Source organism: Dermacentor variabilis, chromosome 6, assembly GCF_050947875.1.
Source record: "Dermacentor variabilis isolate Ectoservices chromosome 6, ASM5094787v1, whole genome shotgun sequence".
Taxonomy (NCBI): domain Eukaryota; kingdom Metazoa; phylum Arthropoda; class Arachnida; order Ixodida; family Ixodidae; genus Dermacentor; species Dermacentor variabilis.
Window position 1 is genome coordinate 165,480,200 of NC_134573.1, and position 18,917 is coordinate 165,499,116.

Here is an 18,917-nt window from a genome sequence, read left to right on the forward strand (position 1 = left end):
GACGATTATCGTTGTGTGGCAGAAGGGGCACGCTAAAGGGTGTAAACTGTTCTTAGAGTGCATCAGCAGTTACGGATGGTCTAAAGCACCTTGATCGACGCGCCTTCGGCAGGAAATATCCATGGAGGGGCTTTCGAATGGACTAGCGAACCGTAGCCTGCATGGCAATCCGTGCAAACGAACAGATAAGCGAGAGCGGCGATCCAATAGCAAGAGGTGCCACAGATAACGAAAAACGCTGTGATACACGACAGTAGCCCCCCCCCCCCCCCACACACTTTTTTTTCGTAGCCAATATTTTGCACGACTACGAGGTTACGAAACTACGCGACTAAACACATACGACAACGTCTGGCTCAACGGTCGACTCGCCCAGCTCGATCCACGTGCTGCGTACAGAGGAGCGGTGTCAGGTCGCGTCGCGAAAAACAATAGCGCGCCTCGGCAAGCGCACGTGACGATACACAAGCGATCGCGGCAAGCGTTCCGTTCCAGTTCCCAGAATGGGCGCGCGCAAAAAAACATAATGGCTGCAGCGGGCTCTTTACGTATGCATATCTGAGAGGCGTCGAGCGCCCGCGCAGAAGTGGAGCGAGCGATAAGAACCAGTATCATGAGGGTACTGCGGCCGGCGGGTCACTGTCGAAACGAGAATCGATGTAGGCGATGCCTGGCGACGGTTGACAGGTGCTTTTGCAAGCACGAAACGCGTTCTATGCGAACTGGTCTCACGAAGCAGCATACAAACGTGCAATAATAGCAGCAGAGCTGCTATTAATACGACGTGCATTCGTATTTGAACTTGGAAGAGTCAGGCAGCTGTAAAGAGACCTTACTCTACCACCGAGGCCAACAGTGCCTTCAAATCAGAAACGGAAGCGAGGTGAGGCAACCAGCGAAAAAGAAATACACGGACGAGTGCGTCACAGGTGCACGCGTTCCGCGCGCACTTCCGCCAAGTCCGGGCAGCGGCATCGGATGAACTGCCACCACTTTCACGGGCGGTCCTTCCCCCCCAACGAACCGCCCTTTCCTCCCCTCATTCTCGGCAACGCGGGAGGGCACGACGTGAATTCAAAATCGGCTCGGCCCAACGCCAAGAGGAGATGCGGCAAGAAGTCAATTACCCCGTTCCCGCGTACGTCTTGAGCAGGCGCCCGAGTGCCCGCATGATCCGGTTCTAAGTCCGTTGCTCTCGAAGATGTAGTCAGCGGAGAGCGCGTGAAGGGAGAACCTTGACGACGCGGTAGAGAGGGAGTCGCGTTTTAAAACGTTGCGCGCGGATACATGCCTCTGCATTCTAAAGAGAATAAATAAACCGAGCGCGCGTCATGTTCCCCGCGTGTCAATGCATTTTTCGTATTCGAAGTGGATATGGCGAATCTCGACGGCGACTTGGTTATAAAATTACGCTTTGCAGACACGACAAAGGTTGCGTACTTGCGGTACGTTTTCTTTTAGTTATCGCAACGGGCGACCGACTGGCGCGCCTAAATCAACGGAGAACGCTAGGAATTTCCCTCTCTAATTTCACGGACGCATATATGGGACGTTCGAGGAAGCAGACGACCCGATATGGCATTCACTGCACGAAGCCAACCCGTCCAGCGCATTTCATAAGGAGATCGAATGTGCAGGCTTTGAATACCGCGGGTCTAATAGCGCGACATACATGGGCGTATCAATGCTTCTTTTTGCTAACGAAATGAACTACATTCTGGCAGCATATGCCGATTCCTGAAGTTTTTTTTTTTTTTTTAAAAGGGGGAATTTGGACACTCATGGATCTGGTATAGTGATACTTCGTACGGATAGATCCGTCGTGTAAACAGCCCCGAAAGCTTTGCACGAAGAATGCAGTCATCAGTATCGATATTTACAATGACTAAGTGAACTACATTTGCTACCCACAGATAATTCACAAGAGATATGCCTCCTGCCTAACCAGCGAGGCGACACACAAACTGCGGCGGTCCTACGAGGGGGTTTGGGACCGCCGCCCACATATACCAACAACTTCGCTTCCCACGGGAACGTTTATCTCGATGTTGGTCTTGACACGCCCTGTGACAACGACCGCTTTGGAGGAAGGGGGAGGGGAAGCCCAACACTGCATTTGTGGATCCGCCAGAAGGGAAAGGCCTATCAATTGTTTTGTTCAATGATTTTTACGTAAGGTTTTACGCGACAGCCCTATTGCGGGAAATGCTTTTTTCGTTGCTGGTTATTAATTCGCTGAAGAGTACGATTAGGAAATAGCAAAAACACTACCGTAGAAATTAAATTTAATGTTTCGGCTATTTAATCAAAGAAACAATGTGCCACTTCTCCTTGACCTTACTCAAATCGCTGAAAAATATGATCTCTGTTACTGAACCTAAGCGAAAGACAGCCAGTGAGAGATGGTAGCTGGAGACTTGAAAGCTCGCAGGAGAGTGGACAGCGAGGGAAATAACTTTGTCGAGCACAACGTACGCTTAGCCACCGCGACAATACCGGCGGTTCTTTTACGCCCGTGATGCTACCTGAGCTGTAAAACTTGACAAGACGGGGTATAATCTGAGCAGGAGGCATAAAACAAGCGATCTAGAACGAGGGCACCGTTCCTCATCAGGCAAGCAGTTAAAACCACGAATCAGACAAGCAGTTAAAACCGCGCTTCAAAACGCGTGCAAAGTAGTACTAGCAGGGCGTCGCTCGACAACCGCCACGATATCGGGGGCAATTGCTCCAAGCCCCGGTCATTCCGCAGAGGACAGTCACGTCGCACAGTCTGATACTGAAAAGCAGACCCCACTGACAGCGTTGCCACCTCCGCTTTTTTTTTTCTTATTTTATTACAGGCAGTAGAAAAAGCGTGCAATATCACGAAGTCCACGGCAATTCTCTCTCTCTCCCCCCCCCTTATCGCGCTGCCTCGATTGCGGGACCACCAAAAGCTGGGACGACGTCGGCCCGATATCCATTCTCACCACAAGGCCAGATCGCTTGACCCCTCGAGTTCTCCCAGAAAAATGAAAAAAGTAAAAAAGCCGAGAAAGTGCTCGCACTACAGACGAAACTGAAGCACAAAGCTGCTTAGCTGGGATGGGTGCACTTGGAGGTAGTACGCGAACAATGAACCAGACCTTTCGCCGAAGTGCCTGCGATACAAGGTCGACGATGTTCAGAAGGGAGGGCAGCTACGCCTAAAGCCCCTTCATCCACGCGTCAACGCCGCTTTTGCTGGTCGGCGAAAACGTAAGGAGGGGCTTTAGCTACGCCGAAAGGTTCACCGCTTTCATTTCTAGCAGAGTACTCGAATACAATGAGAAGCTGTCTAACCTAATATCAATGTCAAATTCCACAAACTTATAGGCACATATTCCCGCAACTCTTTGGGAAACGCGTTATTCGATCCCTGGTGCCTACATGTATTGAAAGTTCTGTTTTCCACATTTCTTATAGACGCGTTGTAAAAGCAAGTATGGTCGGCTTCGACATACCCTACAGTCTTAAGCAAAATTACGGCCTTTGTGCCTTAAATAGACTGGATGACAGGCCATTTACGGAAGCGAAGATCTTGGGAGCCTGGCCTCACAGTTCATTAGCCCAGAAAGCAGTTTGAGGGCTTTTTCACTACCTGAAGGCAACAGACTTGAGTTCCCGACTATAGACATCCTACACCTGCTTTCTCTCTCTCTCTCTTTCACTCCCAATTCCCCTCCCCACGTGTAGGGTAGCAAACTGGACTCAGTCTGGTTAACCTCCCTGCCTTTCCTTCTTCCCTTCTCTCTCTCGCTCTCTCTACGGCCTTTGGGTCGTACCTTGACACACAACAATATTAGTTTTGTCTTGCCCGCATTTTTTTTCTTCAACGCTGCGAGCCCGGTACTTCCAATACACGAACGGCATGCGAGTTATCAGCATGACAGAGCATTCTCGACAGGAAAGTATCGAGCGCAACGTTTTCAAGAAAGGAAACGCAAGCAAGACAGATGACGATTATTGGCGTGGGACAAGATACGACCCAAAGGGTATACATTTGTTTGAGCGCACAGCCTCTTAGAGTTTCGAAAATGTCTTTCTCTGGAACAAACTTGCGCCATCAGAGATATTTATCGGTGGAATGCTCTTGCTTAGGCAACGGCTGCCATGGTCACCGACAGCGTGCTCAGAGCCCAAAACAGGAAAAAAAAATTCCGTTAATGGCACCACAAAGCTTGTTGATGCAATAGAATGCCAATACAATCACTCTGCTTTTGATAATGGTGATCTGAACGCCCTCGACCCCCACCCCCATCACACGAAAAGTTAATTGGAAACGATACGACGGTGGCGTGTCCATCGTTTCATTGTTTTCCCCTCAATCACTGAGACGCCATGCTTCACACCGCCCCACATCAATGCAAAATTGCGACTGCAAGAAAACTTCCACATGGAAGAATGTGACCAAACTTATGAAGTAGTAAGGATGTTGGCGTTTTCGCGGTAGTTGGTGTACAGAATATGAACAGTACCAAGACCTCTATGTCTGTTTTTCATATGATAGTCAGGCAATGGGAGAAAGAAAAAAAAAGCTCTCCCTCTATATATATATATATATATATATATATATATATATATATATATATATATATATATATACCATGGCCATATTTTTCGCGCACAGGTCATGTATGCAAGTTTACAGGACCTCCAATAGTAGCATCACTGCACCGAGAAGAGGAAACTGTGGAGCCTTCTGCGCGTTTGATTGACAGTCGACCTGTCGGCGAGCAGAAGGTTGTTACACTGTTGTACAAAGGAGCCGCGTTCCGGTACCCGCAATGCAATGGCAGTATGACACGCTACATATGGTGACGTCTCTTGACACGACACAAACAAGTTCGTGGCGTGGCTTGAAGGTCACTTTACGAGTACCGAAGAGCTTGCACGTTCGAATGCAAGTGATGTCCTTTTTCCTCGAAGGTCGAACTACGAACACGTTCAAGTCATCGTATTCGTCCGCGTTAAATAGAAAAAGGACGACTATGTCGCCCATGTCTTTGCGCTTTATGACGTAAGGAGCATCCGTTTCTGCCATGCAGCGGCGTAGCCAGTTTTTCTTTTTCTTTTTTTTTTTTTCTGGGTGGGCCGAGAAGGCCGTATGCTAACAGAAATCTCGGGAGGGAGTAGGCGAGGTACCTGCCCGGGTATGTCACCCCTGGCCACGATCTTCCACCGTGCCCCTGGCTACGCCACTGCTGCCACGTTCAGCTAACATATCCGTGTTGTGACCCAATGGACGCCATCTTTACATTGTCATTGGACTCGGGTTCGAATCCGAGCGGTGCCGCCACAACATTTATTCCATATATTCGTCGCTTTGAGAGAACCATCACCCCTTAAATCTATGCAAACCAAACACGTGCCACTACAGTTCACCCCATTTACAATATGCGACAACACAGCAGTTAAACTTGTTACGAGATATGGTCGTCTTACAGAAATAATGAGAGAATTTATACTGTCCAGCACTTTGCTTGAAAGATGCACAAGTGATAGTTTGCTAAATGCCAACGGTAATCTGATGACTGAGCTAATGATACGGTCATCTTAGTTTTAACTGTGCAAGCGAACTCTTTGTAAGGGTAGAACGGAAGTTCTTGAATGCAGCTCGCTGCTGATAACGGCAGCATTCATAAATTAGGAATAGGTTACATTGAGCACTGTTCTCAAAAAGAATAAAACGATATTATATGCGTGGTACTCTTCGACGGCTGGCAATTAACGTTTTTCGGTAGTATTCTAGTACACTGTTGTCGCGGTGTCATACCGCAGCTTCCGCTGGTGAATTCGATTTCCGTTGCGCCAGTTTGAACAGAAATGGAAAAAATAAAAAAAAATAATGCATCAGTATGTACGAAATCAAAGATGTAGGAACGTTAGCCGTAATGCATTCCGTTCCACCCTGCCCGTTCACTAATCACGATTAAGGGGTGTAACCTTAACCCAGAAGTCTGAACTATTTCTACCAGCTGGTGCAGTGAAACTGCGTGGCATTGAACATGTACTTACTAGCATAATGTTAACATGTTCAATAACAGACGAGACTATGGAAAAGATGACCCAAGACGTGCTGGTGCGAGTCGAATGATGCTTCACCGCACAGCAACTAAGCGCTTGAGCCGCTTGCAATACACTAACTGAGCCGTGCCTCTTCTGCTCTGAAGAGAATACTCAAAGCTTCAGCAAGCCCGCCGCTTTCTCCTGCGACAGCGCAGATAACTTCCTTAAATGCTCAGCAGCGCGAAAGCAAAACTGCGCCCAAACAAAAACTAGATCAGGATTGGAACGTTGATATCGAATTTCGCTGCTGAGGTGCGCGACTACGTTTATGCTTAAGTGTTCTGGCTTTACAAAACACGTAGCACAGTACATGCGCCTCAAGAAACAAAGAATCGCGAAAACGCTCGATCAGTTCTCAAGGTGAATGCACATTGCTTTTGGCAAGGCAAACAAGCACCATACCGCACGACGAGATGCCCAATTGTCCATATATGAACAACTGGAGCCGTCGTTATCGCTTTGTCACCGACCCGTATGGCACTGCCATACAAGCAGCTCTGCTGCGATAGCAGTGTGCTGACACGTAGCAGTTCGAAAGCATGGCAACACTTGGAAGATCCACGCACTGCGGCTGAGCTGTAAAGCCCACACAACAAGGCGCAGAGATAAGCACACGATAGCACTTTGAGGGAAGCCAGACCTGTGTTATCGGTGAAGCAACTGCAAGTCATCTCCGCGCTTGCGGATAGCAGATAAGGTCTCGGGTCAAAACAAATATGCGAGCGAGAAACCGGGGGATGCCCCGGAGAACTGTCATTATAGCTGCCTCACATTCTCCATAGGAGAAAAGCAAAGGATAACAAGAAGGTTAAATGAATGCGTGCCACCTGAACGTGTAAGACGCTGGTGCGACGTATATACGGGCCTGTCACGACCGTCTTGGGTCAATGACCCAGTTGTCAAAGGAAACGAGTGGGGAGATTGAACACGCTTTGTGCGCACACGGCGATACAAAGCCAGGTCAAACATGAATCGGCAAAAACGTGGGCATTGCAGTGTAGTGCGCGCACGACGAAAAAAAAAAAGAAAAAGAACATTTATGCCGCCACGTGTGTTCACCAATCACGGTGTCTCCGCTTCCCCCTTTCTCTTCTAACAAGATAAATGTGAACGCACGCATTTGACAAGACATTCTACGCAGCTGCGACAACACGCTTTCAAAAATGATGAGCGGCGCTGCGAAGCACGAGACATTTATCCACGTGGCTACAACTCCACCCATACGAGAAACCCCAACCATGCTGCCTGCTCAGACTCGCAGCATCCTTGCGCTGCGCGGATGTGGACAACAGCGAGCGATGCACTCAATTCGGTCAAGAAATTGAACAGCGCTTGGCAAAGGCGCGACGCACAAGCGTCAAAACGCACTTGATGTAAGGTAATTACTTACAAGACCTGTTCTGAAGGACATGTACAGCGACGGGAGATGACAGGCCGCTTTCCCTCTGCAGCAGGCGCGAAAATTTGAACAGCGCTCGTGCCATTGTCTCTACGTTCCAAGCGGCGACAAGACCTTTTCTGCGTCCACGTTTTCTCCGACCGGCGCAAATGCAGACAAAGTCCGTCGAGAAAAAAAGGCGCACCCCCGCCGAAGCGACCAATGGGATGCGGCTTTCGCCAAGCGATAGCCGCGCCACTGTGGTTTTCATATGTATAGTGTATCATCCGCGCTTCCTGGTTTGAGGCAGGTTTTTCTACTGTTGATAGAGGGCGCAAAAATAGGGAAAGCAAAGTATAAGTTTGCAGATGGACAAAAGTAGAGCTTACGTCACTAGCGCCCTCTGAGGGTTGTAGCTGAGTTAACTGTCAAGAGTGATTCTCTGTATTATTTGTAGGAAATCGACCGCTCTGCTGGCTGTGTCGAATGAGCCGAGCCGCGGTAGGCAGAGCGAGTTCTGCTCGAAGCGAAGCCGCGGGTACCTGTCAGCGCGTCAAAGGCGGTGCGGGGCCGATGGTCGCTTGCAAACCTGTGCTGTCGGTTAGTGCCCCTTAAAAGCAAATCGAGTTGCATTGTTATGGTAAGCACAACGGCATAAGATCTTCCTCTTGCTTGTCAAATTTCGCTTGGCCGTACGCTGCATGCGCTGTGAGAGTCTGCAAGTAGCCGTATGTAACGTGTGCGCTGACGGACGTAAAGCCCTACGCTTGCAATAAAATCCCCTGAACTTCTAATGCTGCTGGAATGCTGGTGCGCTTCTGTTATGAGTCGTGTGTGCAATACTATGTGACGCGCGGCCGTATTTCAAAGGCAGTGTGATCTATATTTAGCGTATAGGTGTCTGTCCTACCATTGTTCCGAGCAGCAGGAAAGGGGCAATTAGAGCGCTGTAAATAGGGTTTTCCTTGTTATTTCTCCTCAATATGCCAAACTTATTACAGCGCGGTGGTTTGTTTATCTTTGCCGGATCAGCAACATTGTGACACGTTGAACTTCCCTCCCCGAGATTTGTTTTCACGATAACGATGTGCATGTTTCTTGCGCCTGTTAATGTTACTTGGTAGGTAACGCATAACAAAATTTATCAGTTACAGAATTAACGCCTCACCTCGGTGAGTTGACACGACCCTTTCCAATCTGCATTTCACCTTTTGCGCGCAGGCCATGTCCATGCCGGCTCGCTGCGAGCACATTGAACTCGCGGCCTTGACAAGTCCTCCGCCACCCTTCTAGGAAGCGAGCCAACGAAAGCTTTTATTTTCAAACGGCCCTCCTTGTACAAAAAAGCTTTTGCGCCGCCATACGCGCAATCGGTCAACCCGATCGTCGCGGGAAAAAAAAAAAAAGTTTACCTCGTTCTCGTTCGTTTACCACTCGCTTACGAAACGTTTAAGCTTGCATAACAAAAACAGAACGGCACTGTCACACTGGATTAGCTGCATGTCGCATACTTTTTACTTTTTTTTTTCCAGAGTTGGCATTGATTCAACAAGGCGGAGTTCATCGTAATCACATCGCGTCGTCTTGCTAGCACGTGAGATCTGTGTGCCAAGAGGTGCTAGAGTTTGTTGACGGAACGGATATCTGCTGTGACCATTGTTAGAGCATTGCCCTCATTCACTATGCAGTCCAATTATCTATATGGCTATTTGTAAAACCCAATTGTTCCCTGTGCGTTTTCTTTTCTTGACTGGGAGAGGGAAGAAAAATTTGAAGTCGCAGATCAAACATTACATTTGTGAGCGCACACTGAATTGGTCTACTTTCTCCTTATGTCTTGCCTTTTGACATTCTTACAAAAGCAATAAAATGCTGGTCATGACAGCACAGTGTTACCCGCCGTGGTAGCTTAGTGGCTATGGTGTTGGGCTGCTAACCACGAGGTCGTGGGATCGAATCCCGGCCACGGCGGCCGCATTTCGATTAGGGCGAAATGCGTAAACACCCGTGTACTTAGATTTAGGTGCACGTTAAAGAACCCCAGGTGGTACAAAATTCCGGAGTCCATCACTACGGCGTGCCTCATATTCAGAAAGTGGTTTTGGCATGTAAAAACCCCATAATTTAAAAATCACAGTGTTCATCAGTTCTAAATTCTGCTTCAGTGCAACTACTTCCATGCACATACATTGTCCTACATGTCTTACTCATAATACAGGTGCAGGCTTATGCTTTACAGCTTTTCTTATTTAAAGATTTACACCTCATGGCAACATAAGGGCTCTTCTCACCTGTAGCTCTAATGGGTCGCCAAATATTCGATCGAAACCAACTTTGACTGGTAGATCATTTTTTTACAGCAGATAGGTCAGTTTGAATGCAGTGGAGGCTTGTTGTACTTGAATATTACCTAAAGAGGTAGGCGACAGACTGATGACATCACAAATAAATAATTGTTGGGTTTTAAAAGCTGAGGGCTGATACTTCGCTGATGCTGAGTGAAAGTGCTCCAGATTAATTTTGACCGCCTGTCATTCTTTCATGTATACCTAAAGCTCGATATACAGGAGTTTGTCCATTCCATGCTCCTAGGAGTGCGGTCACTACAGCCTGGAATTCAACCCATTTCTTCATACTTGCCAGCAGAATGCGAAAGCCACAGCAGCACCACAGATTGGTCGGTCTAGGCTGCTTAGCTTGGGGTTATCATCCCAATGGGCCACGGATAACAGTGGATAGCCGATTTAGATCCGAACGTCCATGTTCGGGAAGCAAATAGGGCACATAGTTTTTGGGTTTTAACAGAATGTCCGCACAGTTTAATATGGTGGACAGCCAGTGGATGTTTGCTTATGGATTTACCAGCAGCATACGTCCTGCAGATGTCCCGGCAGGAATGTGTTGTAACGTCCATTGATTTATGCCCTGGACACCCCTACATAAGTAAGAATGCAGAGCTGTAGGTGATGGTGATTACATCAAGTTGAAGTGTTAATATAGTCATTTTATCATTTTATTTTCTTTCATAAAAACATGTTTACATCACTGAGAATTAAGTTGACGAGTAAAGAAGTAAATGAATGGGAAGGCTAGATTGCATTACTCTTCTACTCTTCTTTAGATTCTCTTCTGTGCCCCTGTACTGATCTTGCTAAAGTTAACTTATTCTCTTGCTGGTTCTTATGAGCTTTTGTTTAAAGTGTCAGGCTCAGGTTAGGTTTTGCTATGCTAAATGTTTTTATATGCACAAATGATATGTTCTTAGAGTATGCTTTTTAATAAATATCTGGTGTTTCTGCTGCTTATGTGCAAGTCTATGCCTCAGTTAGGCCATCATAAAAAGCTGAGCAAGATTTATTAAAAGGCTTATATGCATAATTTGGTTTCACATTGGTGCAGCTTAATATCTACAATAACGGTGATGACCATAGGAGTTAATATACATTACACTGCTTTTTATGATGCATATTTCGGCTTGTTCGGTGCATTTGTAAGGTGCACATGTACATTCCTGATGCCTGCATACCAATTTAACTTGCATTAAATATGTTGAATGTGCCAGATTGCAACGTATGCTTCTGCTGTGCACGTTGTCATCTATGTAACCTGTAGCAGCAAGATGATCTTAGTTGCTTTGGGGGCACTTATTCGTGAATGAAATTGCTCAGTAAATCAAGTGCAGCATGGTGCGTATAATCAGTGCATTGGCTCTTAGGTAGAGTACAGCATCTAAAGCGTTGAAAAAGACTAAGTATGAGTAAGGTTACGCACCAATAAAACCTAACAAGAAAATTCCAGTTTTATACTTAATGTTCCATGGATATCTTATGGATGTTTTTGTGATCAAATGGCTACATTTAAAGTCCTGCAAATGTCCCCTGGATGTCCTTGCCCAGATTGTTTCATCCATCAGAAATTGTTCGGGTATTTCGTAAAAAAAGAAAACATTCTTTTTGTAATATCTGATGGATGCCAGAATGTCCGAGAAAGGCGTATCCCGGACGTCCAATTGAACGCCTTTCATTTTGCACAGGAAAATCCCTCAGATATTCGCCATATGTCATACGGATTTGTAGAGAGGTCTGGTGGATGTTCAAACATCCGGCCCTAAACATCCATCAGGTGTACTATGGTTTATGTGTGGTCCATTGGGGTAAGAACAGTATGGCTAAAAAAATGTAGTCCAACCCAGCAACTTTCATGACCTTTTTGAAGCAGAAAAGAAGAGCCATATCCACAAAGTACTTGGATATCCATCTTATGACTCAGTGACATTATTGGGGGTGCAGTGGGGAGGCGAAATAAATTTAAGGAAATTTTGGCCTTTAGTTAGCAATCATCGTCATTGTTCCTTCAAGCATTGCTTGCAACTTCCATGCATTACACATTTCATTAACATGTCAATATTTTACCCTGTTTTTCCTCTTTGTTTGCAGCCAAGATGCTTCTAGCACTCCAGTATTCCAAGCTCTCCTTGGAGCACGCCTGCCTAGCCAAATCTGCTAAATGGCCCCAGCTTCGACGAGCATTTAGCAGGAGTTCTGCGCGTCGGACCGACAGCTCAAGTGCAGGCGAGGCTCCCAAGGGAATCCCGTACTCAAAGCTTTCTGTTGGAGTGCCCAAGGAACTCTACCAGAACGAGAACCGCATCGCATTGACCCCTTCCGCGGCTGCTGTGCTAGTCAAAAAGGGTTTTACCGTAAACGTTGAAGAGCAGGCTGGTGTAGCGGTGAGTGCTCAGAAATTTGTTGGTGCTGATTCATAGTCAAACTTTCATTTGAATTTACCATCTGTGCAATTTGGTCAGTTGGCTGCTCTTTTATGTTCCTTCCTCCGCATGGAACTTTATGGAGGTGAATAGCAGAGTTGAGTGGGTGGTCAGTCTAGCATCTCCATCTGTGTAGTAGCAAGAAACCGAATTGTTAACTCCCATCTCTTGACTGGTGTTAGATGGTGAAATCACTCTTAAGGGTTGAAATACACATCCATTTAGTTTTTTCCCCCCTCCAACAAACACTGTAGTGGCAGCTGAATAAACTGAAAGCTTGCAGAGCTGTTTACTTCACTGAATTTAGTAATTTGGTAATTTACTACTTCACTTGCATTTGAGAAAAGAGGTTTGCTGGTGCTTTAAGGATACGTTTACCAGGCATTTTCCTCATTGTGATCGCCCTGTACAGTTGCACAGTTACTTATGGGCTAAGCTGAAGGAGGTCGTCATGAATTCAGAGCACCCGACTGAGTAATATATATTCACAATGGTAGGGCTGATTGAACTACCCAGTGGATGCCTCTCTCTGCTAGTGAAAACAGATGGTGCCATGGTTTCACCTCTGTAAGCTAAGCATCCTTTTGAGTGCTCATTTCCAGCAAAAGCTTTATGCATATAGTATTCCGTTTACCTGCTGCATTGTAGCCCCTATTTTACCGTTCTTTTTCCTCTCATAATTTGCAATTGGTATCATTGTAGGCCAAGTTCAAGAATGAAGCCTACGAAGCAAGTGGAGCACGCGTCACAGATTGCAAGACTACGTTTCAGTCAGACATTGTGCTCAAAGTGCGTCCTCCGATTGATCTCGACAAGGGGAATCTACGAGACAACAGCACACTGATCAGCTTCCTGTACCCAGCACAAAACAAGCCGCTTGTAGATGAGCTCGCCAAAAAGCAGATGACAGTCTTCGCAATGGACGCCATACCCCGCATAAGCAGGGCTCAGGTGTTCGATGCATTGTCATCCATGGCCAACATTGCGGGCTACAAGGCAGTGATTGAAGCAGCCAACCACTTTGGCCGTTTTTTCGCTGGTAAGTGTGCACCTACATATTTCATGCTGAATTCCGATGGCGGAGCCAGCGCAATTCTTGTGGAGCAGGTGCGAGGGTGTGAGTCACATGTTCCAATGACAGATCGAGAGCATATTTCAAGCTGGGACCCCTTCGTGGAGAAGTCAAGCCTGCGATCTCCACAAAACCAGTGGAGTAGACCAGAACTTTGCGTTATGTATTTTCTTGACAAAGGCACCTTCTTTCTTTTACTGCTGACCATCTTGGTGGCACCATAGTAGCGGGGGCTTTCATGGTAATCGCAGATGCCATGAATGACTTGTTGCAGTGTGTCATTGCTTTTGCTGCTCAGTAGTGAAAGTGTCGGCGCTGAAGCAGGCGCTTACGGATAGGCATTCAACGGGATGTTTTGCCTGTGCTGGCAGTGAACAGCAGAAGCAGATGACCACATGCTGGGTATCCTGGGTAACATGGGTTTCGGTGATGAAATTCAGCTTTCACGCTATGCTCCGGTGGTATGGGTTGCACTCTAATCAAGGAGGCCTTGTTCAATGCCAGAAAGGGGTGCTTACTCGCAAAATTGGTAGGCTGCTCCTAATCTGCCATTGGAATTCCCTGTCAGACTGCTTGAACAACTTTTGGGCTGATGACACAGCAGGAAGCACTCGGTGCTGTTTTAGTGTTGGGATAATAAACGACAGTTCAAAGTGGCTTAAAATGGTGCAGTTGAATGTAGATGATGCGATCTTGTCTGATAATTATTTTAGTCCTATATAATTTTTGGAAGTCTTGGCCAAAATGAATCAAATACAATTCATTTCCGGGTAGCTATGACTGGAACATTTTAGTAGGCCACAATGGAGGATGCGCATCTCGAAGTCATCGAAAGACCTCAGAGTTTGGCTGTGGTGCACAGTTGCAAAATCGGCATGTGAAGTGTTTGTCTTCATGAGCCTGGCAAAAGCTTGCATTGTAACATGTGCCGAATGCTGGCCGGAAAGATGGAACAAGTTTTAAGCCATCATGGACTTCTGCAACCTAATTACCATAAATCGACAAGACTGTCTCGCTTTTACTGTGGTGCAGTGATTGGAGTTTATTATGTACCATAAGAATTTCAGATGGTACGAATACTTTTGTAGGTTCTGGGAAAGTCATATCAAGATTTTACTGTACTAGGCATCTTCAGGATTTCGTAAATCTTGAATAAAAAATTTATTTTGAAATTTGGTTGAAGCATGCTTTTTTAAAAATCTGTCACTTTCATTAAATATTAGTTTTATATTAGTTTTTACATGATATCATCGCTCGTTAAGACGTCACTTGATCAGGTATGCACTTAAACAAACTTTTCAGATTGACAAAGAATTGTGATGCTTTTTACACATACCAACGTCATTATTTTATGAACTCCCATTTTAGTAAAGAGCTCTCTAAGATATTTTGAAGTTCAATGTGAAATTGTACTTCACTGTGCCTGATTACTGTGCATGATGTTCCTAATTAATATATCTTGCGTAGTGCACAGTAGAAGTACAAAACTAGAACAAAACACATTTAAGTTTATCATTTACTATGGCAGATGGCAGTGTTGACAGAATATGAAGCTGTCCATTCAGGCAGCTAGGTCTTGAATTCTGTGCATGAAAGAATGAAATGTCAATTAATATTGTTAAAATAATGCATGCAACTTCTGTTATGAAAAATCTGAGGCCAACACAGACAACAGATAATACACACTTCATTCATTTGTTGTCTGCATTGTCCTCAGTTTTTCTGCCACTGAAGGAAGACATGTGCACAAACAACTAAGTAGCCCCAGTGCTCGCTGCCTTGTGATGCTAATTCTCTGCTACTTTCTGTATGCTTTTCAGCTAACTTACTGTAAGTACTTGTGCTATTTGGATTGACATTTAGAAACCTCAGTAGCTTTAATCACATTAGCTTGATTCTTGAGCATGGCTGCATAGGCGTTGTTCTCGTCTGAAAGTTTTCACAACATTGCAGGCGTTACCTGCAATGTTGGCTGAGTGGCTATGGCCTTCTGCTGCTGATCACAGTGTTAGATTCGATGCCTGGCTCGCACAGCCACTGTCTTATGGAAGCAGAATGCAAGAATGCTTCTATACCATGCTACAAGTGCACATTATAGGACCCCAGGGGGTCAAAATCAATTTAGAGCCCTCCAGTATGGTGTCTCTCGTAACGCACTGTGCAGGTTTACGAGGCTAAGCCCCATAATTTAATTCTGTTCTTGCAGTTCTCAAAGGAACATTAAAGCCAAGTGTCAAATCTATCCAGATTGTTAGGTTATCCTTCTAGAAACTTTACACCGAAAATAACGTGTGAACTGAATGTGGCCCATTGAGAAGAGTGTTGTCAAAGGCAAAACACAGTGCTGTCAATGGATTTCTTAATTTTTTGCTTGTTTGTTTTGAATCTCGTCTAGTACAGCATATTGTCAGCGAAGAGCTGCAATATTGGCACACTGTGTCATTGTCTGACTTTCAACTGATGGACAGATTAGGGCTTTCGTGCTTATGTCATAACGTCGGAGCTGACTGCAGTCTCAGGGATGGAAGCGCAGTATTTGCATGTGCAGGATTCTTGCAATACATAAAGCATTAACGTTTGACTGGGATGATCCTCTGTATTTGGCCTTTAATGGTTGTGATGCTGTAATCTTTTGACAGGCCAAATAACTGCTGCTGGCAAAGTGCCTCCTGCCAAGGTTCTTGTTATCGGTGGTGGAGTAGCTGGCTTGGCTGCTGTTGGCTGCTGCAAAAACATGGGCGCCATTGTGAGGGCCTTCGACACCCGTGAGGCTGTGAGGGAACAAGTGGAGTCTTTTGGGGCTGAATTCCTCACCATCAACTTGCAGGCAAGATGTTGCAATATTCTCTGCCATGCAATGCGCAGTTTTAGTTGGTGTTGGTACAATCTCGACCGAGTGAGGTGGGTCTTCACCACAACAATCTGAAAAAGTGAGAGCGATGAAAAGTGCTGAAAAGTGAGAGCGATGTCGATATCCTGGCTTGCGAATTGTGAATGCCACCCATCGTTCTGCTTTCACAGCAGTGAGGGTAACTGTGGTTAACCACCTACATTTTGACCTTTTCAACCACTTTTGAAAATAAAAGGCTGGTACGATAAGTTTGCATTGTTGTCTAGACCTTTCTTATATTTGTACCGTGTTTTTCCCCAAGTACACGCCTACGTCGTGGCTGGCTGGCTGGCCCCTGTCGTCGTCGTACTATCGATAGACGTGCCAAGCCAACTCATCGAAAACCACGGTGTACGTGTTAAAAACGAAGGCGAAGGCAGCTCTACTTTTCTACTCGCTACAAATGAAGCCTTGTCTGCACGTTGTAGAACTTATTGACAGGAAAGGCAGAGAGGTCGACGTCAGCTAGTGCGTTCTAGTCTGCTGCATTGTAAGTTAGAAAAAAAAAACTTATAACAGAAAAATGTGTACTGCATTTCAGTACTAATGAAAAGACCAGGAACTGTGTGCACTAATAGAAGGTCACGTGATAGGCCTCTTATGCATCTTCATGTTTTTGCCACGTGGGGTGCCAAAGGTCATTTTTCACAACTTTTAGTGAAGAATTAAAAATATAAATCCACAATCAATCAGAAAAACATGGCTTTTTTTAGCCATAACGATATTCAACCTTTCCATCAGCAGAGTTATCTCGATCCATGTTCTGAGCGGTTGTCTGTCCCTTTAAGCGTTGCCAAGGCAGGCAGTGTTACTAATGGAGTCAGATGCGTGCATGCTGGCCAGTCAAGTTCGAATTGTCGGGCAAAAGGTAATTTCAGTATCAGCAAAAGTTTGGGCCCATAGAAATGTATGGGCTCTAGCCGGGACCTTCAGTTGGGATTGAATTAACCAAAATATTGAGCGACGAGAGTCAAATTACCAAAAGTCTATAAAGCTGCATAGCAGCAGTGCTATGACAACATTGCACTGCTGATGAGACATTATTTCATTCCCATTGACAGTAGGGACACCAAAGAAGCAGCTTGCCTATTCTTTGACACCTGCCAATGAATTCAACAAATGTGCACATTAATATTGACAAATGTGTTGACCTAGAGAGTTAATTTGTTATGGTTTCTTTTGCTGCTCTTACCAGTTATATAGTGCTCACTGAAGGTGATGTAATGGAGAAACCATACTTCCAGAATACAGTTTCAGATAAATTAAGCTGTTTCTGCCTTTCGTGGCTGCATCTTGAAAGAGCCTGAATGTTTAATGCTGTTGTGAATGTGAAATGATTGCCTTTATGCATTTTTTTTTTCCATAAAGGAGTCTGGCGAAGGTGTTGGAGGGTATGCAAAGGAGATGTCCAAGGAGTTCATTGAAGCTGAGATGGCACTGTTTGCAGAACAGTGTAAGGATGTCGATATCATCATCACCACGGCCCTTATACCAGGGAAGAAGGCACCTGTCCTCATCACCAGGGTGAGTGAAGATTTACAGGGTTGTTACTTAGAGGAAGCAACAGAGGAGCGGGAGAACAGTGGCTTCACAGTATGGACCAATCTTTTTGAAACTGATTGGCAGAGTTTAAAGGTGTTTGCAATGTAGGCTGCACAGCATTGACAAACATAGTCTGTCCATACGAGTAAGATGTCTTTGAAGGCCTTTGGTGATGCTCAGCAGGTGCCATGTGAACGGGGCACCTGATTGATATTCAAATATCTAGCGCATAAGTGCAAATAGGAACATCACTTGCTCACGCTTGCTAAGTATCACTCATGTTCAAGGAAGTGTCACATGGCCCTGTTTAATTTCATAGTTAAGACATATAATTATTTGTTCCCTTTTGTTTTAATTCACTGCGTACATGTACAAAATTGCGTGCTGCTTGCCGATTATGATAGAAGTAAAGCACAAAGTAGGGTTAATGTTGAACCAGATTTCCATTTTGAACTGTTTTCAATTTCTCTTGGTACCAACACTGTTGTTTCGGGCCCACACCATAATTCTGTGAACATTGCGTACGCATGATATAACAGTTGACAGCTAAATCATACGAGCTGTAATTGTGGTGGATGCAAATATGTAGCGTTAATTCAATTGTTATGGTTTTATTTTGGTGAAAACTACTGAATGAAAAGAGTGTGCATCAGGGTGGGAGGGGGCTCTTGTGGCCAGGAATTCAGGAACCACTGGCTTAGGTACCTCATTATCGGCCATGAGCATTGAATGCATTTTTGTAGGAGTTTAGACAATGTTTTCACGAGCTTTGAGGAATGACAAGTGAAAAAAGGATTCAGAGGCGTTGAACTAAATGGTTACCCCATGCAACAAGAGTTGGAAACATTACTTACCCACAGAGTGCCTTGTGAGACGAAGAACAATAAAGGGAGCATTTTCTTGTGAGGCAGAGTGCTGAACTTTCTGATCAGTTTCTGCATATCAGTTACATGTTCTGAGAAACTTGAAAGTTTCTTAGGCAGATCATTGTAAGATAACAGTTAGGTTGTTCACACCCAGAAGCATGCAATCATAGTAAAGGCTAGCAGTAAGCTAAAGAACCAGACAAATGCCATTTGAGGTCTGAATGAGTGATAACGCATACTATTAGGTGCTAATAATACGCTTCCTTTCTTTACTGCGCTTATGGTAAAGTCGTGGTCTACCATGCCATGGT

General features: G+C 45.4%; 2 protein-coding genes across 2 annotated transcripts in view; one reads left to right on the forward strand and one right to left on the reverse strand.

The window, feature by feature from the left end:
• Positions 1 to 7,647, reverse strand: part of LOC142585673 (isocitrate dehydrogenase [NADP], mitochondrial-like) — a 35,558-nt gene extending 27,911 nt beyond the window's left edge. Inside the window, exon 1 of the mRNA XM_075696610.1 lies at positions 7,481 to 7,647. Coding sequence (XP_075552725.1) covers positions 7,481 to 7,574 — 94 coding nt within the window. The 5' untranslated portion in view covers positions 7,575 to 7,647. The remainder of the gene's footprint in view (positions 1 to 7,480) is intronic.
• A 318-nt stretch (positions 7,648 to 7,965) lies between these two features.
• Positions 7,966 to 18,917, forward strand: part of LOC142585672 (NAD(P) transhydrogenase, mitochondrial-like) — a 31,758-nt gene continuing 20,806 nt past the window's right edge. Inside the window, exons 1-5 of the mRNA XM_075696609.1 lie at positions 7,966 to 8,108; positions 11,905 to 12,197; positions 12,939 to 13,275; positions 15,948 to 16,135; positions 17,567 to 17,722. Coding sequence (XP_075552724.1) covers positions 11,910 to 12,197; positions 12,939 to 13,275; positions 15,948 to 16,135; positions 17,567 to 17,722 — 969 coding nt within the window. The 5' untranslated portion in view covers positions 7,966 to 8,108; positions 11,905 to 11,909. The remainder of the gene's footprint in view (positions 8,109 to 11,904; positions 12,198 to 12,938; positions 13,276 to 15,947; positions 16,136 to 17,566; positions 17,723 to 18,917) is intronic.